Source organism: Aspergillus costaricaensis, assembly GCF_003184835.1.
Source record: "Aspergillus costaricaensis CBS 115574 unplaced genomic scaffold BO79scaffold_9, whole genome shotgun sequence".
Lineage (NCBI taxonomy): Eukaryota > Fungi > Ascomycota > Eurotiomycetes > Eurotiales > Aspergillaceae > Aspergillus > Aspergillus costaricensis.
In genome coordinates, this window is record NW_020291809.1 from 843919 (window position 1) to 860807 (window position 16889).

Here is a 16889-nt window from a genome sequence, read left to right on the forward strand (position 1 = left end):
AACTCCATCGAGATTCAAGAATCAGCTTGAATTGAACAACAATATCAGCAATTGCATCATCATGATGGCAGCAACAGGGGTGGGGACCCAGAGCCGTCGTGAAGCTAAAGGCGAAGCCATCCCCGGCCGTGATGTCATATCATGGCCTAGGCTTAGCCGTCTCTCCCGCGGAGGTGTCGCTAACGGGGTATAACACTTTTCAAGAGGAATTGCTGTGTAGATAACTGGCTGGGACAGTTTCTAATATCCTAACAGGCAATATAGACGAAAAAGGATGTAAATCATAAAAGGAATCGTAGAAAAACTGCAAGTACATACCCAAGAACCTACTCCGTAAACCCGCTTTAATCCATAGAATAATTCTGCCACCACCAGACTAAAGGCGGTCAAAAAAACAACAGAATGCCGGCTCAGATTTTCGGGGGTGCATAGAATGTATATCCGTTTATATCCGTTTATATCCGCCATTTTCTGATCGAGGTTCGCTAGGTTCTGCCGGGCTTGGCGGTGAGGGGAGCGGTCTGGGTGTATCTAAGACGCGGGCGCGGGCTTTGGTTAGGTATATGAAGGCTGGGATGGTCGATGCTGGATGTTGGGAATATATGTGGTGGGCGCTAGTGTTTTGGGGCTATCTTGTATGCTTATTATGTTTATATGAGGAGTACTAGTCTGGACTGCAAAGAGGTTGAGATCATCGCAGGGATATTTGTATGTTTTCGAGGGGATAGCAGGCATCACATACCATCGATATGATCGATATAGGAATAGTATATTGCTAGTTACGCTAAGACACTCTATTGTGTGAAGTTGTAGTCACTGTTTGGAGTACATCATTGATAGTATGTACTAATCTAATTAAAAGTCGACAAGGTAGACGATAATTCGAATATCCCTCATAGTAGAAGCACCTAGAGGATGTCTCTGGCTATATACGTATAGGCTTCCGGCTTAGGGTGTTATGTACCATAATCCGATTGACAAATGCGGTTTGTTCCTCCGTGATATCGATTTCGGAGTAGAGTTTTATATAGTCCACGGTTCTACGCAGCTAAATGGCAGGTTAGTAAGTCTCTACATAGGGAAGGATGCCTCGTGAGTATCCGTTGTCGCTCATGCGAATTTTCCATCCCTCCCTGGCATATATCGTTATCTGGTAATAGTCAGCTAGTTTCTCTCACGTTCAAACAAGACTCATCTCACCCCCTTACGGTTTGTTCTCTTGGGAGATCGGTAATCAAATCGTGATGGGTCATTCTGGACCTATCCTGTTCGTATTGGTTACTGGCCATTCAAGACCTGCCCTCACTGCTCTATGTTTAGGCTGTCCCATGTTCACGCGTAGGCTCTGGCTCAGATTCCTCATCTCCCTCATGATCATGATCATGATCATCAAAGTCATCGTCTTCCAGATCTTCCCACTCCTCTTCATTTTCCCTGGCCAAGGCCTCCATCTCAGCATCGTCTTCGTCGTCGAGCTCATCCCCGAGAAGGCTGACTAATTGCAAAAGCCCTGCCTGTGAGCGCCAGTTATCCTCAGTCCGCCGTTGACGTGGTTCGGAGCTCCAGAGTCCTTCGCCTGTCGCCTGTTGGTCGTCGACGGGAACAGACTTGCCGTCGGAGAGATCGGGCGCTAGGCTGACAATGCGGATGGCTTTGGTGGGAAAGATGCGAGCAGGCCCCTCGTCCTGATCATCGTCTGGAATATCAGCATTATGTTGACGGAAGCCGAGAGTCTGTGATTATCCGTTAGCTTGCATTTTCTGATTCAGTTTCTGGTAAGAGGGCACATAGGACGAACAGTGTAGGTAGTCATGATCGCATCATCATACAACGCCATGAAACTGACCGGCACGGCAAGCTGTGGCACCGAGCTAGTGAGCAGAGAGTAGGAAGCCCGAGCTGGGTTATTAACGTTCTGAATCTTGTTGTCGTCGTCGAGAGCGACGACATAGATCCTATCCTGTATCTCAAACATCACACGGTGATTGCGCACAGACAACCAGCCGCCTAGGTCAAAGTTGGATCCGTCCGACTCGCATTCGATGAGAGACCCATGTTCTGAAATCCCGTTCTCGGTCTGTAGGGCCTTCCGCCAGTTGGAGCATACAAAGACACGACCAGCGCGGGAAAACCCAACAAACAGGTCACCGTGGAGCATACCAGCACCCCATTCGTCGTCACCATGTCTCACGTGTTCAAAGTCGGTCGGTGGCGGAAGAGGACCCTTGGAGAGCTCGATTGGCACCAAGCAATCTTTGCGAGGTTTGCCAAGGGCGACCATTTGCTGAGTCGGGCCGTGTCGCGCAGCAGCAGCTAGTGCAGCGATCGCAGATGGGGAGGTAGCAACCGGTGGAAGAATGTGATACATGTCTGTGCAACGGAACGGCTGCAGTGCGCCTAGGAACTCGCCGGTCGCTTTGTTGTAGATGTGATAACCGCGGGGACCCATAGAGTAGATGACAGCGTCCGCGCTCTGATCCAAATGTCCGACGGCATCATTCTCGATAGAGATGTGTGTCGTCAGCTTCGGAGGCCGCTGCGTCATATCATACACAAAGCCTTGTCCCTGTGTGGAAACCACACATAGCGTCCAGTACGACAGCTGGAAGCCTCTTGTCTGACAATTATGGTCTAAGATTGCGATGCGCCGAAACTCTCCACGCTTGGCACCCTCCTGATCAGCCTGCCAGACCTCAAGCGCATCTCCCTCACGGTCAAAGACCGCCATTCCGTCCTGGTACTCCAGATGGGCATACGGGCGAACCGAACTCTCATCACGTTCCAGCGTGGAGGGTAGCCGCCATAGAATTTTGCCCGTATCCATATCCGTAACATTCAGTCCACCCGCATGTGACGTGGAAATGAAGAACCGGCGCTTAAAGTCTGCCCGGAACCGCCAGACAGGATTGTTGCCCACTTGAAGCACTGACTCGCGGGTCACTGGGCGCTCAGCGGCCCAATTGCGGGCGAGCAGCTTCTGGCGCTTGCATAGATCTTTCCATGATGTAGGATTCTCAAACAATTTGGTGAATGATGTGGTACTGTCCGACAAAAATGAAAAGTCGCGGGCGCCTCCTGGGGGTTGGGCGGTTTTCGATTCGGAACTGTAGATGGCTTCTCGATGGGTGATGTCAATAAATTGGTGCCAGGGCTTGGAGACGGCGGTCAGCGACGCTACAGCGGAGACTGGAAGAAATTCCACAACGCGCAGGACAATCTCGGGCGGTAAAACGGTAAGAGGGTCTGCCATGTATGGGGAGGCAGACATCTTGGAAGTGAAAGAACCGTTATGCAAATAGAAGAAGGAAGTTGAAGAAGTTGCAGGCCTGCGGGGAAGAAGATTGTTGAAGCCCATCTTTCCATTCTGCCCCGCCTTGCGCTTCACCGCCTTGGCTATCGCTATCGATTGGCGATTGAGTCCTCCAATTAGGCTTCAACTTTTCCTTCTCGACCGAGAATGTCTGTTGAAGGAACAGCAAACTCACTCGTGCATCAGATCCTAAAGTGGACGTCGTCGGACGACCAAGTCAGTACGAATTTCTGTTCCAAAACTCTTTGACGAATGTGTAACGTCATTGTGATCATTTTGTTTGAATTCATCGCATCAACTACTTATATAACCCTCTCATTTATTATGTAATAGCCCATAGATCTCTCCAACTTCGCCCATGCTAGTGATACCACCGGCTCACAACATCGCCCTCCTCGATAGTAAATGCCGCTCTAGTCTGTCGCGTAGCAAGGCGCTTAGCCACCTCATTCGCTTCGTTCAAGCTTACCAGCTTCCGTTTACGCGACTGGGTGCCGGCTCGTTCGCAGGCAATTCTATATATTGCTTGCCGCTCACTCTCTGGCCTATCCGGGTACCCAGGAAGGTATGACTCGGGTTTCTGGTACAAAAGACATGCACTCCGCGTGTGTTCCGGCTCGTACTGCCCTCTGTCGGATAGGATTTGTGGCGGATTGGACGTGGCTTCGGAGACCCAATTGTCGGTAGCCAGTTCCAGGGGTGTGCTACCGGTGGCATTCTCGCGGTGGAGAAGATCAGGACGGCATTCGATCATAGCCTCGAATATCCTGGGGCATTGGTGCTTGACGGCTTCATGAACGGGGGTGTTTCCTGTACCGTCAAACATATCTAAATGCTTTTGGCTCGTTGACTGGGCAAACTCGAGGAAACAGCGGATAATGGCCAGCTGGTCTTCTGTCTCTTGTCCACGGTCGGAACCCCATCCGCTTGATGCCCTTGACCATGCCTGATAACTCTTATGCATCCAACGAGCAAGTGGCGTCAATGATCCCGGGTCATCGGAGGACCGCTCCGTCAGCAACGATGGGACTAACCGGGGATCGAGCAGGGAGAGAAGCCTCTCTACATTGCCTGGCTCTTTTCGAGCATTACCATTGATGTCACATAGCATTAAGTGAACCAAGTTGTTGCCTTGACGATCACGAATTGTCTGATTGGCGCCGGCCCTGATAAGAATATTGGCGAACTCTGAGTTGCCGAGGGAGAATGCAAGCGCCAAGGGCGTATGCCCTGCAGCCGATTTAGTCTCCATAAACTGCGGAAGGCGCTTGGCAAGGCTTTCAACTAGCTGGCATGATTCCGGTGTAGGTTTTGAGAGCACGGCACAATGCAGAAGATAGTGGTCTGTCGTGTCCAAGTCAGCAAAAAAGTTCAAAAACATTGTGCTAGCACTCACTCTTGCCCTGAAGCCAGTTCAGCACGAGCCTCTCCAGGTCTTCGACCGACTGTGATAAGAGCTTCAATTTGTCCACCTGCTCATTTGTTTTTATAAACTCAACGTATGCTCTGGCCGAGTCTGGGCTGAGAAACCATTCCACACTGGCCATTGACCCTGAATGCGCCGCTGTGAGCAAAGGCGTCTCTTGTTCTTCCGGCGATACGGGCAATCCTCTTCCTGCAGCGGCCCAATCCGCCCTTTTCTTTCCACGTATAGTCAACCCTTGATAATATTTCGGTTTCTCCTTAACGTCGACGCCACACTTCTGAAGCAGATTGTCGACAGGAAGGCCTGTGCCAGTATACTTGATAATCGCCTCAAGGCAGTCCAAATAGCCCTTTCTGATTGCAATCGGAAAAGCACTGGCGCCGAAATTATGAACCCCGGGTTCGACCGTCTGGTCCCTTTCAGTAAGCTCTCGTCCCAGTTGAAGCAGAAAGACCAGTAGGTCCACATTGTTCTGTCCCACCGCGTATTGTACCAGATCGATATAATTCTCTGTCTTGGACTCTTTGTCAAGGAACTTGTGTGCTGGGCAGTACCGGGAGAATATTTGAAGAGGCGATATGGAACATTCCACTTGCGTGGCTACCTCTCCTATGTTCTCAATGGTGAACCTGTCATCAACAATCTCCCTATATATGCAATCCTCTTCACCGTCATGGAGAGCATCGATGTCCATCTCAAATCTTTCACGAGCATCAGAATCCTCACGTTTGAATTGGGCTTGCACTATCTCAAGGATAGCCTTTGCCACATTGAGGTGTCCACGGAGTACCGCAATGGAAAATGGCGAGAAATTGTCCTTGTCCCACACAGCAATCTGCAATGGACTCGGTTGGTTTTCATTATCAGATGTAACTAGCGTGAGCGCCTTGATAGTATTAAGGTCGCCACGCCAAGCAGCCTCGAAACTGCTTAAAGTTAGTGACCTAAAAGCGGTTTCCATGGGCTTTCCTGTGGAAGATAATACTCACAGGTCAAAATATCTCTGCTTCTTTTCATCGGTAAGGTCTGGTACGCAGAAGTTTGTTTCGACCTTGAAAGGCTCCGGTTCTTGATGCTTAGAGTCAGACTCGCTCTTGCCTCCTGTCTTTCTCCTCTTCCAGGGCTTTTCAAAGTCTGGATAGATCTCGTAGAAAGGCTTTGCACCCTTTTCCACCAATACCTGTTCCAGTGCCTTATAGGCGTCTAGAGTGGCTCGAGCTTCCAAGGTCTTCTCTTTCACACCTTCGCGCCTATTATTGGCATCGACTGCCGAATTATACCTTTCCTGATCCTTTTCATACTGTGCCTTTGCTTTGCGGACTGCCCTTTCTACAGTCCAACGATGGTATGTATCAGGTTGTAGCCCATTTAGACAGTGATCAGGTTTCACTAGTTGGCAGGGAGGCGAGACGCCTAACTTCTCGCCATGGTAGTTGCCCAATGATCTGATTTTGTCTCGGACACAATCGAGTAAAGACTTTCCCACGTTATAGTTTCGCATATACTCGCTGTCCAGTACTCTATACCCATCAGGTGTGAGAGTATTTGGATCGACGCCATCGCTGCGGAGCAGCCTGTCAGCAATTACCGGTAGATCTTTCTGGACTGCGAGGATGATAGGTTGGGTAAAGTCATGCCGAAAGATAGTTTTGTTCCTTTCAGATGAGTTTGATTTGATCGCTCCATAAATAGCCTGACCGGGATTCACAAATGACTCAAAGTCAATCTGAGGCGTTGCGCCAGCTTCAATAAGCTTGTTTGCAGCATTGTCATTTCTCAAAGTAAGGGCTAACGTGAGTGTAGAGTGAGGCTTGACATTCCAGGGATTAGAAAAGGAGGAGAGGAAATTCATCGCCTTCGCTGTTGCCGAACGATTCTGATGGAAATAGGTTTGGAGGATTTCAGAGGAATCGGTGAAATCACAAGCAACGGCGTAGTGCAGTGGAGTGACACTGTTCATATCTGCCTGTGTTGGAAGTGCCCCAAGCTGCAGTAGCTTCTGTGTCATTGCGATTGACTTTTCGATAGGCAGCCGAAGAGCCAGGACAAGGCACAAGATGGCCGCTCGCGCCCTATCTTGATAAGGATACAGCAGCTTGACCGGAAGCGCCAAATCAGCTCCAAACGAGGTAACCAGCTCCTGAGCCACCTCAATGTGACCATGTAGAATGGCAAGATGAAGCGCAGATGTGGGAACATCCCAGGCGACTACATTGATGTCATATATATCCGGTTCTTGCTCGTTTTCAGCCATAGCCAAATCCATGCCATCCATTTTATCAGCCTCTTTCCTGACATGAACGAACGATTCGGAATCGACGCTTTCGCTTTCACTAGTGTCGGGCTCCTGCGGACACTCATCGCTACCCTCATCCGGCCGCTTTTCGAGCTGAGCCTGTTCTGTCTCGTTCTGCTTGCTCTTATGCAAGAGTACTCTGACCATCTCCAGATCGCCTCGAGCAGCAGCCAAATGCAGGGCTGTGCGGCCATCGGCCAGACGGGAAATCATTCTTGCGCCATGGTCGAGAAGGCATTGCACGATGTCGCTTGTGGAGGTCAAGCAAGCCAATTGCAATGGAGTCCTTCCAGTATGGTCACGTTCGTTAGGGTTTATGTTTTCTTCTGTGAGACATGCCTTAACCCCTTCGATATCACATTCCACAATAGCATGGCACAGCCGCTCCGTGTTACCGATATAAGCCATTTCTTCCCCAAAGTCAGCCTTCTCAGTCTCTGCCAACGGGTAAGGGTGTACAAACCAGTCCAGTCGGTCTCTGTAATTGGGTTGAAACTACCAATCTCTTGACGACCTGGGTTGTCTCTGATGAAGGAGATTCTACCAGAAATATAGATTTTGCTTTCTTTCTCGGCGATTTCTTTTTCTTCAGGAGTGACCGGCTCTGGGCAACAACCACAGCAATCTCCGATGACATCCACGACATTGCCAAAGAACGCGGGATGTCGGTGCAGGTTAACTTCTCTGTCTTTGGGCTTGTTCCACTCTGCATTGAGCAAGAGGTCCTTCGTATAAACAAGCTTCTCGACTTTTCGAGCTTTGAATCTTAGCCCGTAAGGAATCGTCTTGCTCGGGGGTTAGCCTTCAAAATACGAGAATGAAGATCTCACAAGCTTACAAAGGTATGGTAGTCAGAAACCTCCTCTCCCTCTTCCCAGTCGGGGATCTCATCTACCCAGTCATCCTTGATGTTACCGGACTGCTTCCACCTATTAGACCTTGGGGCTGGTCGTCCACGTTCCCGTCGTCTCTGCTCTATATAAGACTCCCGGTCTGACGACTTTGGCAGTCTCTCCAGGACCAGCAGGCGCGCCAGGCCTACTGTCCTACTAAAGTTCCGCTCGAAGATTGTCTATGGACGGCATTAGCTCTCTTGGTTCTAAGAGATATAGAAAACAGAAATACTGACCGGATCTATTTGGGACCTATCCAGCTGCGGCCAGTATATTTCGAACCCACGATGAGAGTACTTTGAGAGGCGGTTCTCATAAGAAGGCGAGCGCCTAGACAAATCAATCGTATTGATTTGGGTTATATATGAAGCCAAAGCACGTGGGGAGACAAAGACTTGCTTCCCATCGAAAGCAGCACAGGAACAATCGACATCAAACCCAGTCAATATCTCAGAGATGGATTTGTATATGCGAAGCACTATCTGCACATGGCGTGTGGGGTATTGTGAAACGATGGTAATGGCGTTTTTTGTCCGAACTGTGGTTGTTTCGTAAAGAATCGCGTTCTTGACCTTATCCTCAATCTGCTTGATTTTCTCAATTGCCTGCGCTTCGTCTAAGCCGTAGAGAAACAGATCCACATCCGAGGCCGGCGCGACCTTTTCGTGATAGTACTCTCGCAATGACCGCTTCGAATCCCGATACTTTTCGGGAACGGGGAGCAGGCAAGTGACTACTGCACTTCCTGCGACCACGACATTGCTCCAGTCCATGTCGCTCAATGCACCCTCGGAGAAGACGTTAAAGTTCTTTCGGAACTCATCTAAGGTTGACACCACTGCCGGTGAGCCATTGGGACGCCGATTTTCTTCCTTCAAGGGCATGATATACTGTTCCTTAGTCATAGAGGACTCCGAAGATATGTCTCGGGCCCGTACACGGACGTCCGAACTGCCGTTGGAGTCGTAGAGAGGCACGATGTTGAGGTGATTATCTTGCAGGGCTGCGTGGGTGGCCTCTTGGGCAAACAATTTGCGTGCCACCGCATCGTAGTCATTGTATGGTGCGATGATCTGCTCGAGAGGAGTGTTTGGATGACTTTGGATCCAGCTCGGCAGGTCCCGATGTTTTGCGGGCAGTATCGGCAGGGTAAAGGTAGCCGCCATGTCTGTGATATAGTATCTATAAATCGGTTTATGAAATTGAACGGCAGCGACACAAAAGCAAATTGGAGACCAAAAATATATAGCTGGGACAATAACAGAAGAATTTCTGTGCCAGATAGAGCCTTCTGAAAGATAGTCTCTCCATCAGAGGAGAGTCCATCAGTATTTAACTTTGTTTAGCAGTCGCAAAGTAGCTTCCTGAAACGGCAAAGCGTAGGCCCCCGGGGGCAGAAACGTCCACCGCCCGCAGGCACGGGACCCACTGCCAGGCTTCGATCAGGCCCCCGGTGGATGCCTGGGGCGCTAGAATCTTTCCTTTGGACCCTGAGTCGCCCATAACGCGATCCAGTCCCCGCTCCCTCGCCGATCAGGGGATTGCAGACTGATTGCAGTTACCTGCACAAGTTGGATGTTACCTAAAACTATTCAAGTCAGGGGGATCCCAGACTCATCTATATTATTGAATTGCGCACACTATACTTGAAAGTATATTAATACAGGACAGCAGTGGATAACTGACTGCTTGGGTACCGTCCTGCTGAATATACTTTGCCAACACGAGGACAGTATGTCGGAATCACTGTTAGTGTGGCTCGGCATACATACTTTTCCGCACAGCTAACACGGACTGTACACGGGAAATTCGATGAAAACCCGTCTCTAGCAGCGTGAAACTGTTTGCTTCGTTACCAATAGGCAGTATGACATCTCATTGCGAAGAATAAGTTAGCTATCGATTTGGAGTATTCTTGATTCCAAGAGACCTCTATCTCAAGAGCAAGAATTGACCATCATGATGAGAGGCCTAGCTGTGGCTCAACAGCGTAGGTTGCTGGTAGGAGCGGGGCGTTTCTGCTCCACACGTCTCGGAGAAGTGTTTTGAACGAGACAGTTGGCTGATATTAATCTCACTTCAGGTAAAGAACTCAAGAGTTCCAGGGTACTAATGGTAGAGAGGTGTTAACGCCATTGCCATGTTTCTAGCTGTCAATAAGCCCGACCTAGACTATCCGTGTGACGCAACAGAGCCTTTTTTGAAAACTATAATGGAGGTGGACCACAGTACTGGCGAAAGGCCAAATGTGAATTGGATTCGTATCCGACAGGAGTGTGGACATACTTCAACTACATCATCCACATTACATCATTGTACCTGTGACTCGTACCTGATTGAGTACATCGCCTAGCTCAGGCCTCGCAGTCAATTGATGTCACGCCGTGATCGGCAGTCATCTGCGCGGGAAGTTTGGTAAAGTACCCAGTCGTAGTAACAGCGTAGGTCTTAGCTTTATAAAGAAAGCAGTGACATCCCGATAAGCCCTATCTCTGGTTACTATATCCTGTCTGAAGCTTCGCAAACCGGTTAAGGTCAATGGCCATTTGTAGTCTAATAGGACAAACCACGAGTGTAGAATTGGTTGACATGCGGGCTCGATCCTTGGTTCAGACATGGATAGGCTTTATAGGATATATATATAGTATAAGATAATCTTGTCTTTAAGCGTATCTTACGGCCATAGTTATCTTCCAACTGCAGTCACTGCTAGCACCATGTCGAAAGCAGAAAGAAAACATCCGTATGCTCTTCTCCGAATTCTAGGCAGACCTGCAGCAAGCTAACCATAGTCAATCAGATACCTAACAGGAAACTTCGCCCCCATCAACATCCGACTTACCTCCAAACCCTGTTACTTCGAGGGTACCATTCCCGAGGAGTTCCTGGGCGGCCAATATGTCCGAAATGGCACCAACCCAATTCAGCGCGACAACCCGCGCGGCTTCCACTGGTTTGATGGCGATGGAATGCTCACGGGTGTATATTTCAAGCGCTTCTCCGGATCAGCACATGTGCAACCCGTCTTTACCAATGAGTATGTCCTAACGGACATACATTGCGCAACCATGCGAGACCGCCGCCTCTACCCCATAATGCCTAGCGTTAAAGCACTGACTAACCCCGTATCGTCTTCTCTACGACTTATTTATGAAATACTGCGAAGTATGGCCTTGATCTTTGCGTCGATCTGTGGTTTGATTGCCCGGCCGATCAAGAGGGTGAGTAGTGCCAACACCAGCATTTTTCATCATGATGGTCGTGTCATGGCAACAAACGAGGTTGGGCCTCCCATGCGTGTGTTCTTGCCACTGCTGAAAACAGTGGGCTGGTTTACTGGGAACATGGCGGAGGGCGAGCCTGTTGGCACTGATGCTTGCAAGGAGGGGTTCGGCAGCCCAGGGATGGAGGGAGCTATGAAGGAGATGACAACAGCTCATGTGAGTTCGCCAAAGGGCGAGATACATAATTGCCATTGTTGTACTGTAACGTCTCAGTGCTAATTGGTCGCAATGCACAGCCTCGGGTTGACCCTCAGACTGGGGAACTGCTTCTCTTCCATTCCACATTCATCCCGCCGTTTGTGAACTACTCCATCATACCTGCTAGGACTACAGTGACACCAGAGTATCGTCTCAATCGGTCCGTGCCTGGTCTTGTTTCAGGGAAGATGATGCATGACTTTGGAGTCTCCCACCGACATACCATTATTATCGACCTGCCTCTGGAACTCGATCTGTCTAATATCATACACGGAAAACCGGTGGTTGAATACAACCCACAGGGCCAAACGAGGCTTGGGGTGTTTCCTCGACATGTCCCTGAGCTCATTCGATGGTTTACGACAGACCCCTGTGTGGTAATGCATACAGTCAACACTTGGGATGATATCACACCTGGTGGAACATGGGTGAATATGTTGCTTTGTCGCATGAACAGCGTTGCGCCGTTCTACCATATGGGTAATATGGCTGCCCCAGACGCTTTGAAGCAGCCCGATCCCCAATGCCGCCTTTATTACTACGAGTTCCCACCTAGCCATGAAGGCACAACGTCGATATCCCAGCAGTGGGCACTATCAGCCATTCCTTTCGAGTTTCCATGTGTGCCCAAGCACCTGGAAATGGACCCAACAAGATATGTCTACGGATGCTCTATGAGGAAGGGTAATTTCGCCGCCACTCATATCAGCGCCTTCAAGATTGACTGTCTTGTCAAAGTGGACGTGGAACATCTTCTCTCACAGGGTAAGACCGAGCGTCTGTCTCCAGTGGATGGCTGCGTGGATGAACGCTCCATTGATGAGGTCCTCGCTTCGGACAACCCCGACGATCCTATCAAGGTGTTTGCCTTTCCCAAGGGGTGGTATGCCCAGGAGTGTTCGTTTGTACCGCGGAAAGATGGAAAGCATGAAGATGATGGTTGGCTCGTTACATATGTATTTGATGAGTCGCAACTGGATGAGAATGGCGAAGCCCCACCGAACGCGCGCAGTGAGCTTTGGGTCATCGATGCTGTTGGTATGAGAGAGGTGGTCTGCCGAGTAGTCTTGCCACAACGCGTACCATATGGGATGCACGGGAATTGGTTCCCGGAGGAGCAGATCGTAAATCAGCGAGACGTGGAAACATTTCGCCACGAGTACTAGTTAGTCAAAGGATGTTTGGGTAGTCAGTCAAGACGCCCTACTCATCTCAGTAGTTAGTATATATATAGTAACTTCTGGTACTTCTCAGTCTTCCAAGGAGTCGATAGGCTAGAATACATTGTTCTTTTTCAACGTAATGATCATCACACTCGCGGTGGAACAAGCGATATTTCCTCGTCAATCTTACTTACCAATAGTGCTAAGATTATCTTCTTTACTACGAAGTGGAATCGATATCGTCCGAGTCAACGTATGAAAACGAAGGCGATGTTGCTGTTAGACCGATCGACGAACCAACTACCCAATCAGTCGATGGCTTTGTCCAAACTACTTAGTTGCTTAATTCCATATCATGTGTTCAGGGTATATAAAAGAATAGATTAAGTCCGAGTAACCCCAGAGTAAAGATCGTCTGCTTTTCCCGGCACGGTGATTGGCTTCATGCCGTTGCGGGGGTGGTACTGTCGTTAGCGCCGAGATTGTCAGCTGCCTTCTCTTCGGTGTGATTCTCCCCGACGCTGAGATTGGAGCTTTCTTACACCTCTCCTGCCATCTTGCTATCTATCAGTAATTATTTCTCAGAATATAGGGGGTGATACTGGCATATCAAACAGCATTCGTACTGTGTTTAGGGGACAATGCTTCCACGTCACTTCACCGTCAGTGACCGGTCCATTGTTAACTTAGTGAAAATTGGCTGGCGATGCGACAACTTCCAGCTGAAACCCAGGCAACAAAATACAACAGCTATGGTACGTATTCAAATTTGCACAATATTTCCTCCCCGCTTACAACTCTCTTCAAAAGCACAGGACCGAGTTCACCTTACCACTAGACTGCGGCAATAATTCCTGTGGCTACTACACCCTACCCTCAAACATTCGAAGATAAGACAACAGTTAGTCGAGAACATATAAGACCTGATCCACTGGTACTATCAAATGAATTGGATAAACAAGGTACTGCAGTGAGCGTCTGGACGTTCTGTGCGGAAGCCCACATGCTCTTTCAATAATCCCTATCAATCATTGATGCTGTGGGCTCTCTAGGATGTCGTTACCCACAACAACTGACTCCATTCTACCCAAAGACCGGGAATGCCTGCACGATGCTGGCACTAGGTTAGGTCTTCTGAGGATATAGATGGTTCCGCTCGATACACCTCGACTAGTTCCCTCGAGATACTAAACTCATGCTACAGGCGACCCAGAGCATTTCCAGAATATTCCGTGATCTAACAGTCCTACATGCATGGAGAACCATGAGCTATGAGTCTCAAGCACTTCATGGCTTACTTTGCTCATGACCATGGTACTCCTGAGAAAAAGAGCCCTGCATGAGACAAAGACGACGTCTCGTGAAACCGAACAGGAACACACGCGATGGTCCTATCGTATATGGAGCCCATACTCTTGCCAGATTCATGTTTCAGAAGGCAATGTAACAAGCGGCTAGGATACACTTGAGTCCGCGTAGATGCTCTCTGTTCATTCTGAAGCCAAGACAGTCCCATACCGAGCAACATGTTGACGATCCACCCACCACCATTAGTATCTTGCCAGTACCCCATTAACTTGTCAATCATATATAACCCTTACAAAGACTGGAAATCGCAGCTGGAGAATCCTAGTCCCCATGATGGAATCATGTTCATTGCATTCGGCCGAGATGACTGACTGTTCTTCGGGTCGGGCGGGAAGCATCCAGTCGCCGACTGACTCACAGGAGTCGCCGAATACCATGCAAATTGACATCCAGACATTAAAGGATGAATTCAATATAATAAGAGAAAATTTTTTTTCTGTAATCCTTGAATCTACAAATAGCAATTTCAACACTGCCAGTACAAATCACAGCAGCTGTGTAGTCCAACCCAGCCGCAGCCTGAGGATTTCAAGCGATAAAGGTAGTATCCAAGACTCGGGCCAACAACATAATGACGGGACAAAATACCAATAACCCGTGCGAAGTCACCAAGCATGATACGGGTTGGCGAAGAGTAGTTCGTCATTTCACGCCGTCGTATGCATCCCTTGATCTCATTCCAAGTGCAATTGAATCTAACATGCATGTCTCGACAGTTGGTTTTCGGTTGCTATGGGCACGGGCATCGTGTCTATCCTACTCAACACCCTCCCTTACAATGGCCAGTGGCTATACTGGATTTCTGTCGTCTTATTTGCCTTCAATGTCCTGCTTTTCACCATAGGGTGTATAATCACCTTCCTTCGCTATACTCTGTATCCGGAAATCTTCTTCGCCATGATCAAGCATCCAGTCCAGTCCATGTTCATAGGAACGTTTCCTATGGGATTCGCGACTATCATCAATATGTTCTGCTTCGTCTGTGTTCCAGCCTGGGGTGACTGGACGCGGAACTTTGCCTGGGGTTTATGGATCTTTGATGCGATCTTTTCGGTCATCACTGCTCTCTCCCTACCCTTCTTACTGTGCGTCTGGCCCTGCGCAGAGACTATGAAGCAATAATAAGCTCGACTAACATAATTGCAGAATGGCCCATGGAACCGAAATGCAACTCTCGTCCATGACAGCCGTATGGCTCCTCCCTATCGTCAGCTGCATTGTCGCAGCTTCATCAGGGGCCATTGTAGCGGACGTGCTCCCCAATCCACAGCACGCTCTCTGGACCGTGCTCGTGAGCTACGTACTATGGGGCATCGGATTACCTCTTGCACTGATGGTTATGGTGATCTACCTACAGCGACTGACCCTCCACAAATTACCTCCTAAAGCGGTGATCGTGAGCGTGTTCCTTCCCCTGGGGCCTCTTGGTCAGGGCGGCTTCGGGTGAGTCTATACATCCCATCCCTGTATGATCACCACGTACTGAATAGTATACTACTAGTATAATGAAACTGGGCCAAGCGGCGCAGGAAATCTTTCCGAAGACACAGACCCTCGAAGCAGCATCCGGTCCGATCTTTTATACCCTGGGGTTCATGGTCGCTCTAATCCTCTGGTCCTTTGGCCTGGTCTGGCTATTCTTTGCCTTGGCATCTATTGCGAGGAGTAAGAGCTTCCCGTTCAATATTGGATGGTGGGGTTTCACTTTCCCCTTAGGAGTGTACGCCACGAGCACGTGCCAAATGGGCAAGGAGCTGCCGTCGGAGTTCTTCCGGGTGTTAGGAACGGTAAGTTTGACGTTCTTAGTTTTCCTCACCTTTCGCGATGTTGATATATGACAGATTCTTTCACTTTGCGTGGTGGTCTTATGGATTCTGGTGAGTATTGGGACGCTGCGGGGAGTGGTGTCAGGCCGGTTGTTCTTTGCGCCGTGTTTGGGGGATTTGGAGGCACGGGAAGACGAGAATAAAGATGGCACAAAGGCAGCTTGAGTTGAAGAAAGGGTTTAGTTACTTGGGGGCTCGAAGGGGAAAAGTTCTAGAATGGATGTAATTTTAATTGTTTCAGACTTGCACATCTTCTGAACACGGGGAAACTATAATGGTACCGTAATAGGTTGGTCCAGGAAGGGAAACAAAAATTGGGATCATGGATGTATGGACTGAATCATATGTAAAGTAGAAGTTGTGAGATACCACTGCTCTTTGGATTAAGCCAGTAAATCAGAGCACCCTGGGGAGGAACTGTCTGGAGACACTCGAGAGGGTGTGAAACGTCACAGAGGAAGCATCAAAAATGCAACAGCAACCCAGATCTCCGGAATCTTCGACTAAAAGTAAGCTTAAACATTAAGGGCAAATTATCATAGGTGGAATGCGGATTTTAGCTGTCGATGATGGGGGTTTTTAATTTTCGTTTTTTATTTTCGTGTTATTATTTTCCCTTTTGATTTTTTATTTTGTGGTGGGAAGGGGGTGGTGGAGGGGCGAGGAATTTTGGGTTATCTTAATTTTTTATTTTTACCTACTTTATTCGGCCCTGAATAGCATGGTTTTTTATTATTATGGGTGAATTTTTATTTTAATTTTCAATTATGATTTTTTTAATTTTCTTTTTAGTCTTCCACCCACACCCCCTCATTAAGTTACTTTGGTTTAGTTACGTAGGACTTGACTACCCTTTAGTGCAGAAATGTCAGGTACCCTGTGCTCTGTTTGTCCACCCGAATTCAATCTTTCTTTTCGAAAATAGGATTCTTGAGAGTCTTTCTCCATTCCCTCTATCTATCGAGTCAGTTAGTTGCTGACTGGAAAGCTGTTTTCTGCTGCATCACTAAGCAGTCGCCATGAGTGCCCGATGGGTGCCTTCCACACAAATAATAATGAACCCCGCCCGACCAGCCTGCTTGCGCACTGTGAGTGGCCAGCTGGCCGAGAAGTCACGTGTGCGCT

The 16889-nt window shown here is 48.8% G+C and overlaps 4 protein-coding genes across 4 annotated transcripts; 2 read left to right on the top strand and 2 right to left on the bottom strand.

Moving 5' to 3' along the window:
* Positions 1–924: 924 nt before the first annotated feature.
* BO79DRAFT_286358 (F-box protein) lies at positions 925–3268 on the bottom strand (the record flags this gene model as incomplete). The annotated part of the gene is made up of 3 exons (XM_025688461.1): positions 925–1150; positions 1201–1733; positions 1799–3268. The coding sequence occupies 2 exons, from the start codon at positions 3266–3268 to the stop codon at positions 1317–1319; spliced, it is 1887 nt and encodes a 628-aa protein (XP_025541792.1). The 3' UTR covers positions 925–1150; positions 1201–1316.
* Positions 3269–3622: 354 nt separating this feature from the next.
* Positions 3623–9206, bottom strand: BO79DRAFT_236587 (ankyrin repeat protein). The gene is made up of 6 exons (XM_025684601.1): positions 8162–9206; positions 7871–8104; positions 7496–7817; positions 5726–7442; positions 4707–5662; positions 3623–4654 (listed from the first exon to the last, which is right to left on the bottom strand). Exons 1-6 carry the CDS (start codon positions 9089–9091, stop codon positions 3672–3674), a joined length of 5142 nt encoding a protein of 1713 aa, XP_025541793.1. The 5' UTR covers positions 9092–9206; the 3' UTR covers positions 3623–3671.
* Positions 9207–10642: 1436 nt separating this feature from the next.
* On the top strand, positions 10643–12573 carry BO79DRAFT_281206 (carotenoid oxygenase family protein; the record flags this gene model as incomplete). Its single annotated transcript, XM_025688137.1, has 3 exons — positions 10643–10668; positions 10726–11365; positions 11446–12573. 3 exons carry the CDS (start codon positions 10643–10645, stop codon positions 12571–12573), a joined length of 1794 nt encoding a protein of 597 aa, XP_025541794.1.
* Positions 12574–14402: 1829 nt separating this feature from the next.
* Positions 14403–16089, top strand: BO79DRAFT_244315 (TDT family transporter). Its single transcript, XM_025685355.1, has 5 exons — positions 14403–14595; positions 14655–15023; positions 15085–15381; positions 15440–15725; positions 15780–16089. Exons 1-5 carry the CDS (start codon positions 14510–14512, stop codon positions 15927–15929), a joined length of 1188 nt encoding a protein of 395 aa, XP_025541795.1. The 5' UTR covers positions 14403–14509; the 3' UTR covers positions 15930–16089.
* The last annotated feature ends 800 nt before the right edge of the window (positions 16090–16889 follow it).